The sequence below is a fragment of the Mirounga leonina genome, unplaced genomic scaffold (genome assembly GCF_011800145.1).
Source record: "Mirounga leonina isolate KUSES-001 unplaced genomic scaffold, KU_Mleo_1.0 Mir_127, whole genome shotgun sequence".
NCBI lineage: Eukaryota > Metazoa > Chordata > Mammalia > Carnivora > Phocidae > Mirounga > Mirounga leonina.
Window position 1 is genome coordinate 2,481,772 of NW_023270316.1, and position 22,202 is coordinate 2,503,973.

Sequence of the window (22,202 nt, forward strand, 5' to 3'; positions counted from 1 at the left end):
AATTTCAAATTTAAAAAAATACTATTGAAGAGAACCAAATAAAGACAAGCAAAAACCCCAGAGACAAATTGTCCAAGTAATTTCTGTCTTTAACCATTATCCTCTGCTCTATAAATGATGCCATTTGTTTTTTCATTTTTTATTTTTTCAAGATTTTACTTATTTATTTGACAGAGAGCAAGAGAGAGCTCGAGCGGGGGGAGGAGTGGAGGGAGAAGCAGGCTCCCCACTGAGCAGAGAGCTGGATGCGGGCCTCGATCCCAGGACCCTGGGATCATGAGCTGAGCTGAAGGCAGACGCTTAACTGACTGAGCCGCCAGGTGCCCCAGCGATGCCATTTACATTTAATTACTAACAGTATTGTTTATTTTGACAGAGAGAGACACAGCGAGAGAGGGAACACAAGCAGGGGGAGTGGGAGAGGGAGAAGCAGGCTTCCCGCGGAGCAGGGAGCCCGATGTGGGGCTCGATCCCAGGACCCTGGGACCTGAGCCGAAGGCAGACGCTTAACGACTGAGCCACCCAGGCGCCCCTACTAACAGTATTGTTTGACGCCTCAGAAATGGTGTTTGTTACTCTTACTCATGAGTATCCGCTCCCTCCTGAAGGACCAGAACCAAGCGCCGCTAGACGGCACGCACGTGTGGGTTTGCCGCTGTGCCCTAGGGAAGCAGAGGACATTTTCTGAGACACACGTCCTAGCATCAGCGGTGCTTTTGTGTTTTAATAGACTTTAGGGGCGCCTGGGGGGCGCAGTCGGTTAAGCGCCTGACTCTTGGTTTCGGCTCAAGTCATGATCTCAGGGTCATGGGATCAAGCCCCGCGTTGGACCCCATGCTCAGCAGGGAGGCTGCTTGAGTTTCTCTCTCTCTCCCCTTCCCCTGACTCCCCCCCCCAAATAAATAAATCTATAAAAGACAATAGCCTTTATTTTAGGGCGCTTCTAGGTTCACAGCAAAGTTGATGGTTAGGAGTGGGGGTGTCCCACGTCCCCCGACCCTGCTCACACACAGCCTTCCTGTTACGAACGTCACCAGAATGGGACGTCTGTCACGGCGGATGTACCTGTATGGACACGTGACCCCGAGTCCGCAGTGTCTGGGAGGGTTCGCGCTTGGTGCTGTGTATTCTTGGGCTGGATAAATGTGTGACGACACATGGCACAGAACCCCCTCCTGGCCCTCAGCCCTCCCTGAGCTCCAGCTGCTCAGACTCCTCCCTCCTCACCCCTGGCAGCCCATGATCTCTTACTGTCTGCATCGTTTTGCCTTTTCTAGAATGCCATAAAGTGAGAGCGTACACTCGGTGGCCTTTTCGGACTGGCTTTTTTCACTGAATACACATTTAGGTGAAAGTGTGCATTTAAGCCACCAGGTCCCATGGGGACCCAGGCAAGGGCAGAGCCCCTTGGGGACCGGGGACGCAGCCACCCTCCGTGTCTCTATGGCTTGATAGCCATTTCCTTCCGGTGCTGAGTAACACTCCCTTGTCCGATGCGGCACGGTTGGCGTATCCACTCATGTCAGGACATCGTGGCCGCACCAAGTTTTGGAGCAGAGAGAGCCCAGTACCGGCTTGTATGACCGTGGACTGTCCCCTAACCCTCTTCTGGGTTCTCTTGCTCCTCCAGTGTCATTGGTGCTCTGTGTAGTTGTCTTTTTGGGGGAGAAGGTGCTCTGAAACTCACCCGCTGGCACACCTAGCTTTCTCAGGAGGAGAATAAGGAAGGAAGGCAGCTCAGCTCATGCGTCCCTAGGAAGAAGCATCAGCGTTCACCGTGCGAAATCTCGGCTCTTCTGCTCGCTGAAACTGGCCTCACCGTGTTTTAGATAAAGGTGTTGGGTGGTCCTTCCGGCCGTCACGAGGGGAGAAGAGGAGCGTGAGGTCACGTGCTGGAAGGAGCAGCATCTTTGGGATGTCATGGCCATGCTGTGTGGGTCTGCCTTTTAGATTCTCGCCCCTGATCGATCATTTGCTGTTGGCAGTTGATTCCGACAAGCGGCACGCCAGCGACTTTGCCCTGTGGAAGGCAGCCAAACCCCAGGAGGTGTTTTGGGCCTCTCCTTGGGGAAAGGGAAGACCCGGCTGGCACATCGAATGTTCCACCATCTCAAGGTAAGGTTCTGTGTTCTGTGCAAGCTCGCGCAGTGCCCCACTTGGCCAGCAGAGGGGGTGGGTGTGCGCAGCTGCGTGGCGGGGCTCGGAGGAGGCGCCAGGCTCCCTAGGGAAACCCGACCCTTGCCAAGCAGCTTACCTGTCCACCATCACTGCCTGTCCTTTTTATTTTTGAAGGTTTTATTTATTTATTTGGTAGAGATAGAGGAGCAGGGGGAAGGGGCAGAGGGAGAGGGAGAAGCAGGCTCCCCGCTGACCAGGGACCCCCCCAACGTGGGGCTCGATCCCAGGACCCTGGCATCATGACCTGAGCCAAAGGCAGACGCTTAACCGACTGAGCCCCCCAGGCGCCCCTCCCCTCCACCCCCTGCCTGTCCTTTTTAGTAGAAAGTCCTGCTTTACAGTTCAGTTCTTGATTGTCACAGGACAGTTCATCTGTGCCTCTGTCTTTCCTCGGCGGTGGGTGTAGGGAGAGGTCCCTCGGGGACAGGACCACCTTCCTCTTTTTATTTTATATTAAGTTTTTAATTTTACTTCCAGGGTAGTTAACATAAAGTGTTACAGGGCGCCTGGGGGGCTCAGTCAGTTAAGCGTCTGCCTTTAGCTCAGGTCCTGATCCCAGGGTCCTGGGATCGAGTCCTGCATCGGGCTCCCTCTCCCTCTGCCCCTCCCCCTGCTTGTGTGCGCTGTCAAATACATAAATAAAATCTTAAAAAAAAAAATACAGTGTTATATTAGTTTCAGCTGTGCAGTGTAGTGATTCAGCGGTTCTGTACATTACGTAGTGCCCATCGTGATGGTGTGCTCTTAATCCTCATACCCTGTGTCCCCCTGCCCCCCACTCTCCTCCCCTCGAGTGATCATCGGTGTGTTTTCTGTACTTAGGTATATGTCTTTCTCTGACTTATTTCGCTCACCATTATGCTCTCTAGATCCATCCATGTTGTTGGAAATGGCAAGATTTCATTCGTATTTATGGCCAAGTACTATTCCATTTTACATATACTACATCTTCTTTATTCATCTATCAGTGGACACTTGGGCTGCTTCCATAGTTTGGCTATTGTAAATAATGCTGCAATAAACATCAGGGTGCACGTATCCCTTTGAATTAGTGTTTTGTATTCTTTGGGTAAATATCCAAAAGTGCAATTGCTGGATCGTAGGGTAGTTCTATTTTTAACTTTTTGAGGAAACTCCATACTGTTTTCCAGAGTGGCTGCACCAGCTTGCATTCCCACCAACAGTGCACGAGGTTCCCCTTTCTCCACATCCTCTCCAACACTGTTTCTTGTGGTTTTGATTTTAGCCATCTGACAGGTGTGACTTGATTTTGATTTGCATCTCCCTGATGATGAGTGATGTTGAGCATCCTTTCATGTATATTGGCCATCTCTGTATCTTCTTAGGAGAAATGTAAGTTCATGTCTTCTGCCCATTTTTTAATTGGATTATTTGGTTTTGGTGTGTTGAGTTGTATCAGTTCTTTATGTATTTTGGATACTAACCCATTTGTTGGGCATGTCATTTGCAAATGTCTTCTTCCATTCTGTAGGTTGTCTGTTAGTTTTGTTGATTGTTTCCTTCGCTGTGCAAAAACTTTTTATTTTGATGAAGTCCCAATAGTTTATTTTTGCTTTTGTTTCTCTTGCCTCAGGAGACAGATCTAGAAAGATGTTGCTATGGACAATGTCAGAGAAGTTACTGCCTGTGCTCTCTTCTAGGATTTTGATGGATTCCTGTCTCGCATTTAGGTCTTTCATCCATTTTGAGTTTATTTTTGTGCATGCTATAAGAAGGTGGTCTGGTTTCCTTCTTTTGCATGTGGCTTGTCCAGTTTTCCCAGCACCATTTGTTGAAGAGACTATCCTTTTCCCATTGTATATTCTTTCCTGCTTTGTCAAAGATTGACCATATAATTGTGGGTTTATTTCTGGGTTTTCCATTCTGTTCCACTGATCTATGGTATCTACTTATGCCAGTACCATACTGTTTTGATGACTACAAACAATATAACTTGAGTAATATAATTTGAAGTCTGGAATTGCGATCCCTCCAGTTTTGTTTTTCTTTTTCAAGATGACTTTGGTTATTTGGGTCCTTTTGTGGTTCCATACAAATTTTAGGATTCTTTATTCTTTATTGTTACTGTTTATTCTGTGAAAAATGCTGTTGGTATTTTGATAGGGATTGCATTAAATGTGTAGGTTGCTTTGGGTAGTGTGGACACTTTAACAATATTTGTTCTTCAGCCCATGAGCATTGAATGTCTTCCATTTCTTTGTGTCATCTTAAATTTCTTACATCAGTGTTTTACAGTTTTCAGAGTAGAGGTCTTTTACCTCTTTGGTTAGATTTATTCCTAGGTATCTTATTATTTTTGGTGCAGTTGTAAATGGGATTATTTTCTTAATTTCTCTTTCTGCTGTTTCATTATTAGTGAATAGGAATGCAACAGATTTCTGTACATTGATTTTATACCCTTTGACTTTATTGAATTCATTTATCAGTTTTAACAGTTTTTTTCGTGGAGTGTCTAGGGTTTTCTGTATATAATATCATGTCATTTGCAAATAGAGATTTGCTCCTTCCTTACCAATTTGGATGCCTGTTGTTTCTTTATGTTGTCTGATTGCTGAGGCTGAGATTTCCAGTACTGTGTTGAGTGAAAGTAATGAGAGTGGACATCCTTGTCTTGTTCCTGACCTTATGGGGAGAGCTCTCAGTTTTTCCCCATGGAGTATGGTGTTAGCTGTGGGTTTTTCATATATGGTCTTTATTATGTTGAGGTATATTTCTTTTAGACCTGCTTTGTTGAGGGTTTTTTATCCTGAATGGGTGTTATACTTTGTCAAAAGCTTTTTCTGCATCTATTGAAATGGTTGTATGGTTTTTATCCTTTCTCTTGTTGATGCGATGTATCATGTTGATTGTTTTGTGAATATTTAAACCACCCTAGCAACCCAGGAATACATCTCACTTGGTTGTGGTGAATGATTTTTTAAAATATTTTGTTGGATTCAGTTTGCTAGTGTTTTGTTGAGGACTTTTGCATCTATATGCATCAGAGATACTGGTCTGTAGTTCTCTTTTTTAGTGATGTCTTTGTCTGCTTTTGGTATCAGGGTAATGCTGGCCTCACAGAATGAGTTTGGAGTTCCTCTTCTATTTATTGGAATAGTTTGAGAAGAATATGTATGAACTCTTCTCTAAATGTTTGGTAGAGTTCACCTGTGAAGCCATCTGGTCCTGGACTTTTGTTTTTTGGGAGTTTTTTTTATTACTTGTTTTGTGGTTATTTTTATAATTCTTCTCTGATCCTTTCTTCTCTTTCTTTCTTTCAAGGTTTGCTGGCTTTCTTTAGTGATATACTTGAATTTCTTTCTTTATTTTTTGCACATCTATTCCTGGTTTTTGATTTGTGGTTACGATTAGGTTTTTATGTAACATCTTCTGCATATAGCAGTCAGTATTAAGTTGCTGATTCCTTAAGCCTGAACCCATTCTTTACTCCTCCCCACGTTTTACCTATATGGTGTCATACTTTACTTCCTTTTATTCTGTGACTCCCTTGACTGATTTTTTACAGATATATTTATTTTTACTGCTTTTGTGTTTCCTCCTTTTCATACGCTTAGTTATGGTCTTTCCTTTCTACTGAGCGAGTCCCCTTTAATATTTTTCTTTTCTTTTCTTTTCTTTTTAAGATTTTTAAAATTTATTTATTTGTCAGAGAGAGAGAGAGAGCACAAGCAGGGGGAGTGGCAGAGGGAGAGGGAGAGGGAGAAGCAGGCTCTCCGAAGAGCAGGGAGCCCAATGTGGGACTCAGTCCCAGGACCCTAGGATCATGACCTCAGCCGAAGGCAGATGCCCAACGACTGAGCCACCCAGGCATCTCCCCTTTAATATTTCTTACAGGGCTGATTTAGTGGTCATGAACTCCTTTAGTTTTCATTTGTCTGAGAAACTCTATCTCTCCTTATTCTGAATGACAGCCCTGCTGGATAGAGTATTCTTGTCTGCAGGTTTTTTTTTTTTTAACCTTTCAACACTTTTTTTTTTTTTTTTTTTTTTGACAGAGACAGAGAGAAAGCATGAGCAGGGGAAGTGGCAGGAGGAGAGGGAGAAGCAGGCTCCCCAGTGAGCAGGGAGCCTGATGCGGGACTCAATCCCAGGACCCAGGGATCATGACCTGAGCCAAGGGCAGACGCTTCACCGACTGAGCCACCCAGGCGTCCCTCTTTCAGCACTTTGAATATATCATGCCAATCTCTGGCCTGCAAAATTTCTGCTGAAAAATTCACTGGTAGCCGATTGGGGTTTCCCTTGTGTGTAACTGTCTTCTTTTCTCTGCTGCTTTTATTTATTTTAGGGAGAGAGTGTGTGAGAGGGGGGAGGGGCAGAGGGAGAGAATCTTCAAGTAGACTCCACACTAAGTGCAGAGCCTGATGTGGGGCCTGATCCCATGACTCTGAGATCATGACCTGAGCTACCCAGGTGCCCCCCCCCCCGTTTTTTTCTTTATCACTGTATTTTGCCACTTTATTTACTGTGTGTCTTGGTATGGACCTCCTTGTGTTGATTTTCTTGGGGGAATCTCTGCCTCCTACATCTGGATATCTGTTTCCTTCCCTAGATTTAGGAGGTTTTCGGCTATTATTTCTTCAAATAAATGTTCTGCCCCCTTTTCTCTCTTATTCTGGGATCCCTATAACATGCATGTTGTTATGCTTGATGGAGTCACTGAATTCCCAAAGTCTATTCTCGTTTTGCATAATTTTTTTCTCTCACCAGCTCAGCTTAATTACTTTCCATTACTCCATCTTCCAGGTCATTAATTAGCTCTTCTGCTTCCTCTAGCCTGCTATATATTCCATCCAGAGTATTTTTAATTTCATTTATTGTGTTCTTCATCTTTCGTTCTTTTTTTATCTCTCTGTTAACAGTCTCACTGATATCCTCCACTCTTTTCTCAAGCCCAGTGAGTATCTTTACAATCATTACTTTAAATTCTCTTTCAGGTAGAGTACTTATGTCTGTTTCGCTTGAGTGTCTTCCTGTGGTTTTGTCCTGTTCTTTCATTTGGGACATACTCCTCTGACTCCTCATTTTGTCTAACTCTGTCTGTTTCTGTGTGTTAGGAAAGTCAGCTATATCTCTTGCTCTTGAAGGTAGTGGGCAGGGGCAGACTTTTAACAAGGGGCGCTGGCCCATTTCCACAGGGGATGCACAGCTGCTGTGGAGACTGGGTGGCTGGGGCTGCTCCACAGGGTGTGTGGGTCTGGGGTGCAGTTTAACCAGCCACCCCACCAGGATCGAGGCCCCACAAAATGCATGCGTTGGGAGATGTGGTGTTGGTGAGCTTTATGCCAGTCTTCTGGGGGAGGGGACCCACAGCTCTGGGGCTAAGACAGCATGGGCAGGGCGCTTGGTATAAGAAATTGAGATAGTGAGCATCAGTGTGGCACTGGTTCACACAGGTGGCTGTGTGTGCTGAGGAGCAGGGAGGGAAATGGTGCCTTCTAGGTCCTGGAGGTTTCTGGAGGGATCTCCCTGCGATCCCTGCCTCTCCAGGGCTCTTTGTCAGGTGTCTCTTTAAGGGTGGGAACTCAGCTTCCTAACACCCTCCTGGCTCTCCCAGAGCCTAGCTGTTGATTTTTAAAATTCCCGCTTTTCGGGGCATCTGGGTGGCTCAATCGGTTGGGCGTCTGCCTTCGTCTCGGGCATCGGGCTCCCCGCTCAGCGGAGAGTCTGCTTCCCCTCTGCCTCTGCCTGCCACTCTGCCTACTTGTGCTCTATCTCTCTGTCAAAATCTTTAAAAAAAAAAAAATTCCCGCTTTTGTGTTTTAAAGATTTATTTATTTTAGAGAGAAAGAGAGAGTGTGCAGTGGAGAGGGACAGAGGGAGAGGGAGAGAGAGTTCCAAATAGACTCCGCAATGAATGTGGAACCTGACCCAGGCTCGATCCCACGACCCTGAGATCATGACCCAAGCTGGAACCAAGAGTCACATGCCCAAACGACTGCACCACCCAGGCACCCCTAAAATTCCAGGCTTTTAAGTCCTCCTGGTTGTAAGAACTCATGAAATTCTGCCCCTCTCACTTTCAAAGCCAAATGATACAGGGATTTATCTTCCTCAAATGGGCTCACCAGCATGATAGTCTGTTTCTTGCCCTTCTCCCCGCCACCCCCTTCCCCACTGTGGGCTCCCTCCAGACTGCAGACAGCCAGGCCCTTTTAGCTCCTGTGTCTTTGCCCTTCCTACCCTCTTTGATGTGGTCTGTTCTCTCCCTTTAGCTGTGGAGTTCGTTCTGTGAGTCTTTGGGTCGTTCTATGGATTATTTACACGGATATGAGTATTTTCTAGTTGTATCTGTGGGACGAGGCTAGCTTAGGGTCTTTCTACTCCGCCATCTTCTCAGTCTCTCCCTGAACCACCTTCCTCTTACTTGCTGCTCCCCCAGAGATGGTTGTGGATCAGACCCATCAAGCACCACCCCAGCTTCCACTTTGCTGGCTCCTCAGTCTTCGGTCTGCCCACCTTCCAGCTCTTCTTCCGGAGCAGCATCATGCACTGGAGATCCTCCTCTGTAGACTGTTCCTCTGGTACTTCCCCTGGTACTCCTGGTGGCCAGATGCGCCACTTCTTGTGTGTGCACGTGGTGGGGTACAGGAGACAGCTAACTGCGTGTGCTCTTCTGAACAGGCACGCCTCGTGTTACTGTGCTTTGTAGATACTGTGTTTTTGCCGATTGAAGGTCCGTGGCAACCCTGTGTGGGGCAAGTCGGTGGGCATCAGTAGTATTTGCTCACTTTGTGTCTCTGTGTCACGTGTGTGTAATTCTCACAGTATTTCAGGCTTTCTTATTATTATTATATTTGGTATGGTGATATGTGATCGTAGTATTGGATGTTACTACTGTGATTGTTTGGGGGAACATGAACCATGCCATGTTCACGTGCCCCACTGTGAGATGATGAACTTAGTCGACAAATGTTGTATGTGCTCTGACTGCACCAGAACTGGCTATTCCCCCCTTGCTCTCCCTCTCCTTGGGCCTCCCGATTCCCTGAGACACAACAGTGTTGATTAATAACCCTCCAATGGCCTCTAAGTGTTCAAGTGAGGAATTCATACATCTCTCACTTTCAATCAAAAGCTAGAAGTGGGGGCACCTGGGTGGCTCAGTCGTTAAGCATCTGCCTTCGGCTCAGGTCATGATCCCAGGGTCCTGAGATCGAGACCTGCATGGGCTCCCTGCTCAGCGGGAAGCCTGCTTCTCCCTCTCCCACTCCCTCTGCTTGTGTTCCCTCTCTCGCTGTCTCTATCTCTGTCAAATAAATAAACAAAATCTTTAAAAACAAACAAACAAACAAAAGCTAGAAGTGATTAAGCTCAGTGGGGAAGGCAGGTTAAAAGCCAAGAGAGGCCGAAAGCTAGGCCTCTGGTGCCAAACAGTCAGCCAGGTTGTGAGTGTAGAGGAAACGTTCTCGAAGGAAATGAAAAGTGCTACTCCAGTGAGCACACAAATGATAAGAAAGTGAAACAGCTTTACTACTTACATGGACAAAGTTTTAGTCATCTGTATAGAAGATCAAACCAGCCACAACATTCCCTTAAGCCAAACCTAATCCAGAGCAGGGCCCTGACTTTCTTCAGTTCTGTGAGGGCTGAGGGAGGTGAGGAAGCTGCAGAAGGAAAGTCTGAAGCTCGCAGAGGCTGGTTTATGTGCTTTAAGGGAAAGAAGTCTTTTCTACAAAAGTGCCAGTGCTGATGGAGAAGCTGTAATAAGTTCTCCGGAAGATCTCGCTAGGGCAGTGAATGAGGGTGGCTGTGCTAAACAACGGATTTTCAGTGTAGACAGAATTCCCTTTTTCTGGAAGAAGATGCCCTCTTGGTCTTCAGTGGCCGGAAAGAAGTCAGTGCCTGGCTTTATAGCTTCAAAGGGCAGGCTAACTCCCTTGTTATGGGCTAACGCAGCCAGCTGGTGACTTTAAGTTGAAGCCAATGCTCACTCACCATTCCAAAAGTCCTAGGGCCCTTAAGAATTATGCTAAATCTACTCTGTGCTCTGTAAATGGAACAAAATAGCCTGGATGACAGCACATCTCTTTACAACACGGTTTACTGAATATTGTAAGCCTACTGTTGAGACCTACTGCTCAGAAAAGAAGATTCCTTTCAAAACCCTACTGCTCATTGACGATGTACCTGCCACCCAAGAGCTGTGATGGAGATGGACGAGATTAATGTTGTGCTCACACCTGCTCACACAGCATGCATTCTGCAGCCCATGGAACAAGGAGTACTTAAATAGTGCGTTTTGTAAGGCTATAGCCACCAAAGAAAGTGATTCCTCTGATGGATCTGGGGAAGTAAACTGAAAACCTTCTGGAAAGGATCTGCCAATGTATATGCCACTGAGAACATGTGGGATTGATGGGAAGAGGTCAAGTGTCAACATGAGCAGAAGTTTGGAAGACACTGATACAATCCTCTTGGATGACTTTGGGGTTTGAGACTTCAGCGGAGGAAGTCACTGCGGACATGTTGGAAATAGAAGAAGAACCAGAATCAGAAGTGGGGCCTCAGGATGGGACTGAATCACTGCGATCTCATGATAAAACTTGATCTGTTGAGGAGTTGCTTCTTACAGATGAACAAAGAACATAGTTTCTTGAGATGGAATGTTCTTCTGGTGAAGACCCTGTGAAGGTTGTTGAAAGGGCAACAAAGGATTTAGAATATGACATAACCTGAGTTGATCAAGCAGTGGCAGGGTTTGAGGGGATGGACTCCAGTTTTGGAAGTAGTTCTGTGGGTACAGTGCTATCAGACAGCATCACATGGAACAAATCGTTCGTGAAAGGAAGAGTCCATCGATGTGGCGAACTCTATTGCTGTCGTACTGTAAGAGCCTGCCATGGCCACCCCCACCTTCAGCAGCCACTGCCCTGACGGGTCTGCAGCCGTCCCCATCGGGCAAGACCCTCCTCCAGCAAAAAGACTACAGTTCGCTGAAAGCTCGCAAGATGGTTAGCATTTTCAAGCAATAAAGTGTCTTCTCATTAGCGTGTGTACATTGTTTTTTAGACAATGCTGCTGCATACTTAATGGACTACAGGGTAGTGTAAACATCACTGCTGTATGCGCTGGGAACCCCGAGAGTTCATCTGACTCACTTTATTGTGATACCCGCATGATTGTGGTGGTGTAGAACTGAGCCCGCGGGGTCTCGGAGGCAGGCCTGTCAGGTCTTTTCCCGCTCAGCACTGGTGCTGAGAACCACCTGTGATGGTTCTCCCGCCATCATGCCTTGGCGTCGTGGTGCTGCGCTGGGTGGGCGGACCATCGTGCACTTAGCTAGGACCCTACAGATGAGCATGTAGTTCCCAGTGGTTTGCTCTTACAAATACCTGCAGTGAATAACCTTGTACATTTATTTTCTGTCTGGGGAGGTGTGAGGGTTTTTAGTATCGTTAGTAACCCATGATTTCCACATATCTGATGGGTTTCAGCTCATTGTAGACGTTTACTTTAATGAGCAGTTTTAAAGATTAGAAACATATAGAAAATATAATTAAGATGAACATTTCAGACTACTGGCTACACCCAAACTTGAAGATCAGCAAACGCAGTTCTCCAGTTGGTCATCGTTTGTGGTGCTGTTTGCTGGCCGAGTCTGAGCGTGCGCGTCAGAAGGAACAACCGTCCTAGGAGAGTGCTGTGCCCCAGACGCTCACCCCAGCCTGGTTTCTCCTCGGTGGACATGGAGCGGACACTCCCTCCCCAGGTGGGAGCGCCTCGTGCTCCATGACCTGCCTACCCAAGTCATGTTCATTCTGCTGAGGACCTAGGAGGGGCGCTACATTTCCCACCAGGCCTCCCCTACTGCCCTCACCTGTGGTGATGTCCATAGGACTCTTCTGGAAACGCACCTGGGAATTCCTGAGACGTCACGAAGCAGGGCCCAGCTTTGCATTAAAAAACCATGTCCAGCCCTCAGTCCCTACTGCACACACTTATGTGTGTTTATAAATACTTTTGACTTAAGAGCAATGTGGGGTATATATTGGATGGTAAAAAGATATTTATTTTGTAGATTCAAATAATTTCTCTACAGTAGGTAGAAAAGATTTAGTAAATTTCAAATGTAATGTTACCATTAAATGTTTTTGTTGAACTCTAAATAATGAAAATAGACTTGTATTCCTTCTTGGTGTTCTCTTGTTTTCAAACAGGTCTAACTTACAGACAAGATAGAGACTAATATAATGAACACCATAGACCCAGTTTAGCGTTATTTTTTCAGGTAACCTCTATGCCCAACGTGGGGCTGGAACTCGTGACCCCGAGATCAAGAGTCAGACTGAGACCGCCAGGCGCCCTCACCGTTTAGCTTTGTTAAGTCCAAACGCTGTCAGCTTTGTTCCAGATCTTTGTAAAAATGAATCACTCATTACAGATAGAAAGAAACGAGGCCCTTTTCTCTCCTCCCTGGTCCTGTCCCTCCGGTCTCACACTCCCTTCGTGCCGCTTGAACTTCAAGGACTCAGAGACTCTAAAGCCCGTCACCAGGGATGTGTATTCGCGGCCTGGCGCGTTCCTGCCCCCACCGGTGTGGCCAGTGTGGACGTGTCTTTCTAAAGCAGGCCAGTGGGAGTCAGCAGGAAGGGATCTCAGTGAGGCTGTGGCATCTTTGGAAGTGTCCATTTTGGGGGCACCCGGCTGGCTCTGTTGGTAGATCCTGCGACTCTGGGCCTCGGAGTCATGAGTTCAATCCCCACGTTGGGCATAGAGGTTACTTAATAAAAAAAAAATTAAAAATTAAAAGAAATGTCTGTTTTTAGCCACGTTTAGAGAATTCACGAGTGTCTGTACCCTGAGCTCTGTGCGCAGGGGCAGGTGACGGCCTTGGGAGCTCCGCGTCTGCCCGGGGCGCCCACAGGCCCACGTTCTCACCGTGCTGACAGTTACGTTCTTGCTGTTGTTCCAGGCAGAGGCCCCGGCCTGGCCCTAGTAGGCAGGTGCTCTGGGGACAGTGACACAGACTTTGAGTGTCTGGCCAGCCCCATGGTCCCCAGCAGCCCTGCTAGTTGTAGGCTGCAGTTTTGTGGGACCTGAGGTTTTTCAGGAATGCAAGTGTTAGAGCAGAGATGTGATGCTTTGAATTCAGTTACCTTGTTATTCATATGTGATGCTAAATAGTTCTATTTTCAAAAGCTATGGTAAAAATTCTCTTGATTTTATGTGCTCTTTTGTTAAAGTTGGAAAACCACTAAACTCTACCTATGAAAAGAAAAGGTAATTTTGTATTTTTTTTTAGATTTTACTTATTTGACAGAGACAGCGAGAGAGGGAACACAAGCAGGGGGAGAGGGAGAGGGAGAAGCAGGCTTCCCGCGGAGCAGGGAGCCCGATGTGGGGCTCGATCCCAGGACCCCGGGATCATGACCTGAGCCAAAGGCAGACGCTTAACGACTGAGCCACCCAGACGCCCCAATTTTGTATGTTTTTAAAAGCATCTATTATATCCAGAACAAAGAGAATTAAATCTCTGTACCAGGAGGTAAAGCTATGAATTGGAGATTCGTGAAATTAAAACAATTTGAGTTTCTGTGTACATCAATTAAATTACCATGCATATTAATTTGAAGTTGCGATCCATTTGCTGGTTGCATAAAGGCTGGGAGGATTAACTGTAAATGTGCTATTTGAACTAACCCATGTCTCTACGCTGCCCTGCAGTCTGGTGTTTGGAAGCCAGCTGGACATCCACTCGGGCGGGGTCGATCTGGCCTTTCCGCATCACGAGAATGAAATCGCCCAGTGTGAGGCTTTCCATCAGTGCAGGCAGTGGGGAAATTATTTTCTGCATTCTGGTAAGTCATGACTTTGTGTTAATTTGTTCTATTTCGGTTCTGTCGATTTTCTTTATTGGTGAAACCGCTGCATTTGCAAACGCATGGCTCCAGTAGGTGAAGAAACAGAGTTGGCTCTCCCAGCGTTTGAGTCTGAAGCAGCTGGATGTGAGCCTCTCTGGATCGGAGTTACGAGTGTGCCTTTTTGGAAGAAGTGCGGACTGAGTGGAATGTGGGAACATTCTCGGTGCGGGGGTGGCGGCAAAAGTGTACCGTGTGGCGGGCGGTGGGCTGCCTGATGTTACACTTCTCTCGGGTTCCCAGGACCGTAAGCCCTGAGGCTGCTTGGCCCGGGGTGCACCCACTGCTGCGTTTCCCGCACCCCAAGCCCTCCTGGGAGGCGCCCCCACGGTGACCGCCATCTCTGAATCAGACCTTGGTTCCCTGCGACGCAAGGCCCACGACTGCGCTGCCCACGGGAGTCTGGGAAGAAACAAAGCAGAAGCGGAGCGGGCCCAGTGGCTGCTTCTGGCATCGTATTTCCTGGGGGGAACCCAACAGTGGCTGAAACCCTGTATTTCTGCCAACAATGCGGCTTGCTGGCAGATTCCTGAAATAGGGCGAAAGCCTGACGGTCCCGGTTCCACCCGGGGCCAGCAGGGTGGGCGCTGCGCAGGGGCTCCAGAGCTGACCCCTGGGGCCCGGCACATGCCACTGTCTCCCTCTGGCATGGGACTGGAGGGGAAGGCACCTGCGGCATAAATGCGCACAGAGCCCGTCGGGCAGAGACCCTCCAATGACCGAGGCGCCACGCCCCGTCCCGTCTCACACGCAGGGACACGGCACCCGGATGAGCCGTCGGGCACACCTGCCGTGGCCGTGCTCCCGTGGCACTGCGTTCTCCTTCATCTCCTTCATCCCATGGCCGCCCGGGGCTGGGGGAACAGCTGTGTCTCCTTCCTGATGTAAAGGATGCAAGAGAAGTCGTCAGATGGGTTTCATTTTCCAACGACTGTCAACTTAAAAAATGTTTAATTGTGTTTGGTGTGGACATGTTACATTGAAGTGCGTGTTGAAGGTTATATTTCTGTTTGGAAGCCACATTTTCACCAGTTCTCGGAAAGCTCGTCCGTGGAGCCCCGTTGTGCTCGATGTCCTACCGTGTCAGGAGAGGGGGCCCCGGAAGTAAACCATGTGAACGTACAGCCCAGGGGAGCCCCGCTGGGACTGAGAAGCCCCGGACTTGGGTCCTCCTATCTTCCGTACGTGGGGGTGAAGGAGTGCCAGGCTCTCGAGAAGCCCGCGGAAACGGACTGCAGCGGGAAATCGAATCCGTCCTTCTCAAAGACGTGCAGTTCGGAACGTCCGAAATCCAGTGGATATTGCTGGGTGCCTGGTTTGCAGAAGCAGAGTTCTGGCCTCTGCTGGGCTGACGAGGCCTCAGGCTGGTGTTTCCAGGGCGCAGGACGGGGGGCAGGGTGGCACGGGGTGCCGGGGGGGCAGGGCGGACCCCACGCCCTCCAGCAGGTGCGGTTGTGGCTTCCCTCCTGGGGGTCACTGTCCTATAGCAATGCGGACGTGGGTGTTTGCCTCCTGCAGAGCGAGCGCGGCGTGTGAAGCTGACCCGCAGCCCCAGCTGCTCCCCCCTCTTCCACCCAGTTCAGAACAAACTACTGTTTTTGTTTCAGGGCATTTGCACGTGAAAGGCGAAGAAGAAAAAATGTCCAAATCGCTGAAAAACTACATTACCATTAAGGTAACGGGGCACCGCTGACCTGTCCGGAGGGCTGCTGTGTGGGGCGACCCCAGTCTCTGATCGCCGGTGCTCCCGGCCCTGACAGGCTTCTCCTCCCGCCACGTTTAACTTACTGTTTCTCGTGGTAAAAGCGCGGCGGTATCCAGCATTCTGGTTCTCGGCCGAGTCCCCTGCCCCCCGTGGGCCGGCTTCCCCACGGACGTCTGCCTGTCCCCTCCTGCGTCCGGACACTCACACCACCTTCTTCCCTGGCCTTGGCCCACACGGCTACCCTGAGTCCCGTTTACCCTTTTTCCTGTCCCAGCGCCCGCCTGCCGGCCTGTGGCTTCACGACTTCGCTGTGCTGTGGGGGCGGGGGCGGCGTGTGAGTGTCCACATGAGCGGAAAACACGTGAACTCACGGGGGTGCTCCCAACACTTTGCTCATCTTTGGGCCCATAAAGCCAAATGTAGTTTTAATTGCAAATGTTAAAATGCAAGGCCAGTTACCAGACCCTCATCCCCTAAACACGCGAGCACTCGAGCTGTTCCCACCAGATTTACATACAGTCGCCCCCTGTGCGCGGTCTCGCAGACGTGGTCTCACGGTCACGGTCTCACAGACGCGGTCCGGGGCCGTGACCGGCAGCCTCGCGCTGCGTCCCGAACCTGCGTCCGTCCCCTCAGCTCCCCTCGTCATGGGGGCATTCGAACTCTCTCCTCATCACCAGAGGGGCTAGCACCGACAGGAAGGTATGTTGAGGGAGAGGGAGACCACATCCCAGTAACTTTCATCACAGCATCACGGTTGTATGTGTCCTATTGTTGTCGTTAATCCCTGTGCCTGCAGTATAATTAAATGTTCTCACAGGCATGTTTGTCCAGGAAACCCAGAGGCTTTGGTCCTGTCACATATTCAGGCATCCACAGGGGCTGCGGAGCGTATCCCCTGCGGATGGGGGCGCTGGAAGCCAAAAGGGGAGTGCCCCTCATAAAATAGTCTTTATATGCTTTTCTTAACTGGAAGTGTTCAGTGTTCTACACATTTTCCTACAGAAGAGTTAAACTTATATACTTGCCACAGATTCAAGAGTTGTTACTTTGCTACCTTTACTGCTTCTGGGGTACTGATGGGAGCGGTGGGCACATAGGCGTGCACGGTGTGTACTTTATCACCACGGTTGCTGAGCCATCGGACATCATGACACTGCCCCATTCTGCGTGCTACTCCCCAAAACAAGGACGTTTTCCTGTGTAACCCAGATGCCAAAAACGTCAGCACTAATTCCTTAACATCACTGACTCCTCAGTGTTCGGATTTTTCCATGTGTCCCAATGTCTTTTATAGCCTTGGTTTTTTTCAAACCAGGATCCAGTGAAGGTTCCTGTGTTGCATTTCTATGCTGTGTCTTCTTGGGCCTTTCAGAAGGTATTTTTCATTGTGGTGAAACACAGAACATAAAAGTCACCGTCGTAACTGTTGTTACGTGCACGGTGCTCGCGTCATTGTGCAAGAGAGCTCCAGAACTTCCTTATCTGGCCAAACTGGACCTTTCCCCTGTTGAGCAAGTCCCCGCCGCCCCCTCCCCTGCCCCTGGCGTCCGCCAGGCTGCTCCCTGGTCTCGTGACGGACGGTGAGCACTCTGGGAAGCGCATGGAAGTGCAGACACGCGGCATTTGCCCTTTGTGACTGGCCTGTTCCACCCCGCGTGATGCCCTCCAGGTCCATCCGTACCACAGCAGATGGGGGGAGACAGGAGCTCCTCTGTGACTGGGTGTTTCTGGCTTCTGATCCACAATAGTCTCTCTCCTTTTATTTTCTGTGTGGTGTTGACTTTTTGAAGACATGAGCCCAGTTTTGTTGAACATCACGCATTTTGTATTTGTTTCTCTGTGGTGCCATGTAACTCGTTCTTCTGTCTCCCGTTCTCCCCGTAGCTGGAAGTGAGGCCTCGAGGCTTGACTCAGGTCGGGGTAAATCTGGCGGGAACACTTCCTCCGCGGTGCTGTGGGCCCACACGGCAGCCCTCTGGGGGCCACAGCGCCAGGCCGTCCTGCCGTTAGTGATGGGTCTGACCGCTGGGGTCCGTGACGGCCACCACATCTCTCTGATGTAGAGATTCTTACCTCCTTCCCGTGCGCCTGGACAGCCAGCGAGGTTATCTGCCGCCAGGCATCCCGTACCCTGACCACTGCCGCCTGTGGTGTTCACGTCCGCTGGGGGCTTCGCCCCGTCCTGCACGTCGGTAGTCCTGGTGAAGCACGCTGTCTTGTGCTGTTACCCGGCTGGCCCTCGTCTTCAAAGACGGGGGTTCTCTGTTGCTCTCTTTTCACTATTGCTAGGAGTTCAGCTTTTGTGCCTTGTGTATTATCAATTCAGCCTTCATCCTTTTATGCCGAAATTATCCCAGATTTGACCCGGGGGAAGGCATGGAGGAGGCTCCCTTGACTGGTTCCTGCGTCCCAGGGAAATGCCCCGTGTGCATCCTTGCTTTCCGCCCTGTTTCCCTTTGCCTCTGGCCCCAAAGCTGCCACTTCTCCAAGGAGCTTCGCTGCCTTTGCGAGGACATGGAGTTTTGAGCCAAGGTCTGGGCATTTGGTGTGTTTGCTGCCGCTGGAGTGACATTGCTTCCAGGCCCCTTCAGGGGACAGAGCTGGAGGACGAGATGGACCCCCACGCGCGAAGTTGTCAGCCGCTGGAGTTCACTGTGAGCTATCCAGTCTTACACGGCAGGACTGGCTTGTTCTAGCTCTTTTCCTCTTTTACAAAAAATCTTGTTTCCTTACAACAGCATATCAGCTTTGTGCTTTATCTTAAAATCGACATGTTGTAAAATTTAATACCAATATTCCTATTAACCGTAGAGTAATTGTATTGAGTAAAGTTAAGGTTTTCTAGCAATTCTGGTTTTAATAACAGCTTTATTGAGACATAATTCACATATGGAGGCTTCACCCTGTACAGTGTATTATTCAGTGGTTTTTAGCATCTTCACAGAGTTGGGCACCTGTCCCAGCCACCTACTTGACACGCTCCCCAAGGCACACGGAAACCACGCGCCCGTGAAGCGCTCACTCCCCTCCCCCCTCAGCCCCCAGCGTCCCCTGGTCTTTCTGTCTCCGTGGACTTGCCGGTGCTGGGCTTGCGTTTCCTGTCACTCTCAGCCTCTGGCACGGGGGTCACGCGGCTGGGCACACGCCCGCACAGAGTGTAATTGTTTGCTGGGTGGCGTCCCCCTTAGCTGCACAGCAGGCTCGTTTGTCAAATTTGTTTCCAGTTGGAGGGCATCTCTTTCCCCCTTCCCTTTCTCTCTATTTTCTGAGAGCATGAAGTGTTGTCCAAGTTCAGCGGGGAGCACTGAGCCGAGGGCCCAGGACGCCATCCCCAGTGCGCCTCTGCCGTGTGGCTTGTCCCCAGGTCACCTTCCCAGAGTTCGCTGTGACAGAAGGAAGCCGTCTGTGTAGGAGTCCTGATTTTCTCCTCCTCATGCGGTGCACCGTGTGTCCTGGAGTGCACCTTGCTTCTCCCCCTTCACAACAAGTGGTTTTAGAAGGAGTGGGCTTCCCCCAGGAAGTGTGCAGGCTGCAGACAAGGCCGGGGAGCCGCGGGGCATGAGGAGCCCTCCTCCTCCCTGGCCGCTCCCCGGCTGCCCGTGTTCTCTCCCAGAGCAACTGTCACCAGCTTCTTGGCACAGTGCACGTGTGTAAATACATTTCTCGGTTGTTTCTTTCCACCCAAGTGGTCGAACTGTTTTGCACTTGCTTTATTCACTTAATGAATCTTTTGGGTCAGTTTCTTCCATATGGAGTTAATTCTTCAGAATGGCTTGGTTGTCCGTTGCATCTTAATTAATTTAAACAGTGTCCTGTTGATGGTCATTTAAATTGTGTCAAACTGTCTACTAGAGGGTGTGCATTTTATTTTATTTTTTTTTAAAGATTTTATTTATTTATTTGTGAGAGAGAGAATGAGAGAGAGCACATGAGAGGGGGGAGGGTCAGAGGGAGAAGCAGACTCCCTGCCGAGCAGGGAGCCTGATGCGGGACTCGATCCAGGGACCCTGGGATCGTGACCTGAGCCGAAGGCAGTCGCCCAACCAACTGAGCCACCCAGGCGCCCAGGGGTGTGCATTTTAAATGTTCATAGATGTTACAGCGCCTGCATTGCTTTTCACGAGCACTTGGGGGCCCATGGGGTGCTGCTGTACCATGATTAGTGTAGCATGAAGGCCGTCAGAGGATGTGTGCATGCAGAGTGTTCTGGACAAAGCCTCTGGTAGCATAGCAGGTGTGCTCGACGTTCCCGCCGGCAGGGAATGAACGTGTCCATTTCCCTTATCCACATGAACTCCGTACAGTCTTAATCTGGTTAACGTTTTCCCTGTTAACTTGGTGAAAATTGACAGCTAGATTTTAAATTTCCATTTCTCTGTTTATTATGGTGCATTTGAGCGTGTGTACTTATTGTCTCTTGTTACTTTGTATTTTGGCCAGTCTGCAACTTGGCCTTGCGGGCAGTCCCTGGGGATGCTCAGCCATGTCTGTCATGGAAAAAACACGTGTCGGTTTCCCAGTTTCTAGCAGGTTTTCCTGCCAGTCCTCATTATTTGGGAGACCATGGACAGGCTTTTAGAACGGTCTGCAGGAAAACTTGATTCTTTCTGCTTGACAGACTGGAGTCCGCGTGGGGAAAGCTCAACCATTACAGTTCAGATAACAGCTCAAAACGGGCCTTTTCTAACCTCTAGGTTGTGATTTGGGACCCGTTACCTTACTGTCAAAGTCTTAGTTTTTCCTTCTGAACATGACCTAGCAGCGCCCACTCTGAGGGCCCCCGAGCACGTGAAGTGAGGCAAAGGGCCGAGTCTGTGGTCAGTCCACCTGCCCCGGGCGCTGGGGGAAGGGCCGTGTGCGTTAGGGGGGGTTGCACCCAGCTTCCTGCTGGCCTGCACCCCCGTAGCTCACTGTCTGAGCGTTCGCCGCCCCCTGGCCTCCCAGCACACAGGCCAGGTGACATTTCGCTGTGCGTGGAGGCTGAGCAGTGGGAGGAATAGGGTAAAGCGTGACCTCCACAAAGACCAGCAACAGGGAGGGCAACCCAGGTATTCAGGGCAATGAGGTTCGGGAAGGTACAGCGCTTCCCCCCTCCCCCTCCCTTATCTTTCCCAGCTTCACTGAGGTATGATTGACAGGTGCAACTGTGTGTATTTAGAGTGTACAACATGATTTGATACGCATGCATGTGGTGAACTGTTTGCACATAGGTTAGTTAACACACGAGAACACTTACGATCTCCTGCGTGCAAGTTTCAAGTACCCGACACAGTGTTACTAATCACGGCCGCTGTGCTGTCCGTTAGAGGCCCAGAGCTGCTTCATCATAGAGCTCAGAATCTGTACCCTTCGACCAGCATCTCCCCATCTTCCCCAGCCCGAGCCCCCGGCAAGCACCATTCTACTCTGTTTCTGTGAGCGCGACTTTTTTTTTTCTTCCACACATGGGTGGATCCTACAGTATTTGTCTTTCTCTTTTTATTTACTTAACATAATGTCTTCCAGGTTCATCCATTTGTCACAAATGGCAGATTTTTTTTTGACGACTGAATAATACTTCATTGTACGTACATGTGTCTGTATCACATTTGTCTAATCCATTCGTCCATTCACAGACACTTAGGTTGCTTCCGTATCTTGGCTGTTGTGAACAGTGATGCAGTAAACATGGGGGTGCAGATACCTCTTCGAGATACGGATTTTGTTTCCTTCAGGTAATTATCCAGAAATGGAATTCCTGGGTCGTAGGGAAGCTCTATTTTTTTTTTTTAAGATTTTATTTATTTGACAGAGAGACAGTGAGAGAAGGAACACAACAGGGGGAATGGGAGAGGGACAAGCAGGCTTCCCGCGGAGCAGGGAGCCCTATGTAGGGCTTGATCCCAGGACCCCGGGATCATGACCTGAGCCGAAGGCAGACACTTAACGACTGAACCACCCAGGCGCCCCGGGAAGCTCTATTTTTAACTTTCTGAGGACCCTGCATACTGTTTTCCAGAGTGGCCACGCTGGTTTGCATTCCCACCAGCCGTGCACGAGGGTTCCCCTTTCTCCGCATCCTCACCAACACCTGTTGTTTCTTCTGTTTTTGATTCTAGCCACTCTGACAGGTGTGAGGTGGTATCTCATCATGGTTTTGATTTGCATTTCCCTGATGATGAGTGATGGTGGGCATCAGTATGTCTTCCCTGGAGAAATGTCTGTTCATGTCTTCTGCCCATTTTTGAATCAGGCTGTCTTGTGCTGTTGAGCTGTAGGAGTTCTTTATGTATTTTGGGTACTCACCTCTTATCAGATACATAGTCTGCGAATGCTTTCTCTGGGTCCGTAGCCCACCTTTCCGTTTTGTTGGATGTCACCCTGTGTACACCCAGAACCAGCGGCCAGCAGTCAAGATAAACCCAGTGCTCGGCAAGTGGTAACAGGACAGTAGT

The 22,202-nt window shown here is 49.2% G+C and overlaps 1 protein-coding gene across 1 annotated transcript in view; it reads left to right on the forward strand.

The window, feature by feature from the left end:
- CARS2 (cysteinyl-tRNA synthetase 2, mitochondrial) overlaps positions 1 to 22,202 on the forward strand; it is a 44,199-nt gene that overhangs the window by 15,064 nt on the left and 6,933 nt on the right. The window contains exons 7-9 of the mRNA XM_035003048.1: positions 1,986 to 2,115; positions 13,867 to 14,000; positions 15,668 to 15,735. Coding sequence (XP_034858939.1) covers positions 1,986 to 2,115; positions 13,867 to 14,000; positions 15,668 to 15,735 — 332 coding nt within the window. The remainder of the gene's footprint in view (positions 1 to 1,985; positions 2,116 to 13,866; positions 14,001 to 15,667; positions 15,736 to 22,202) is intronic.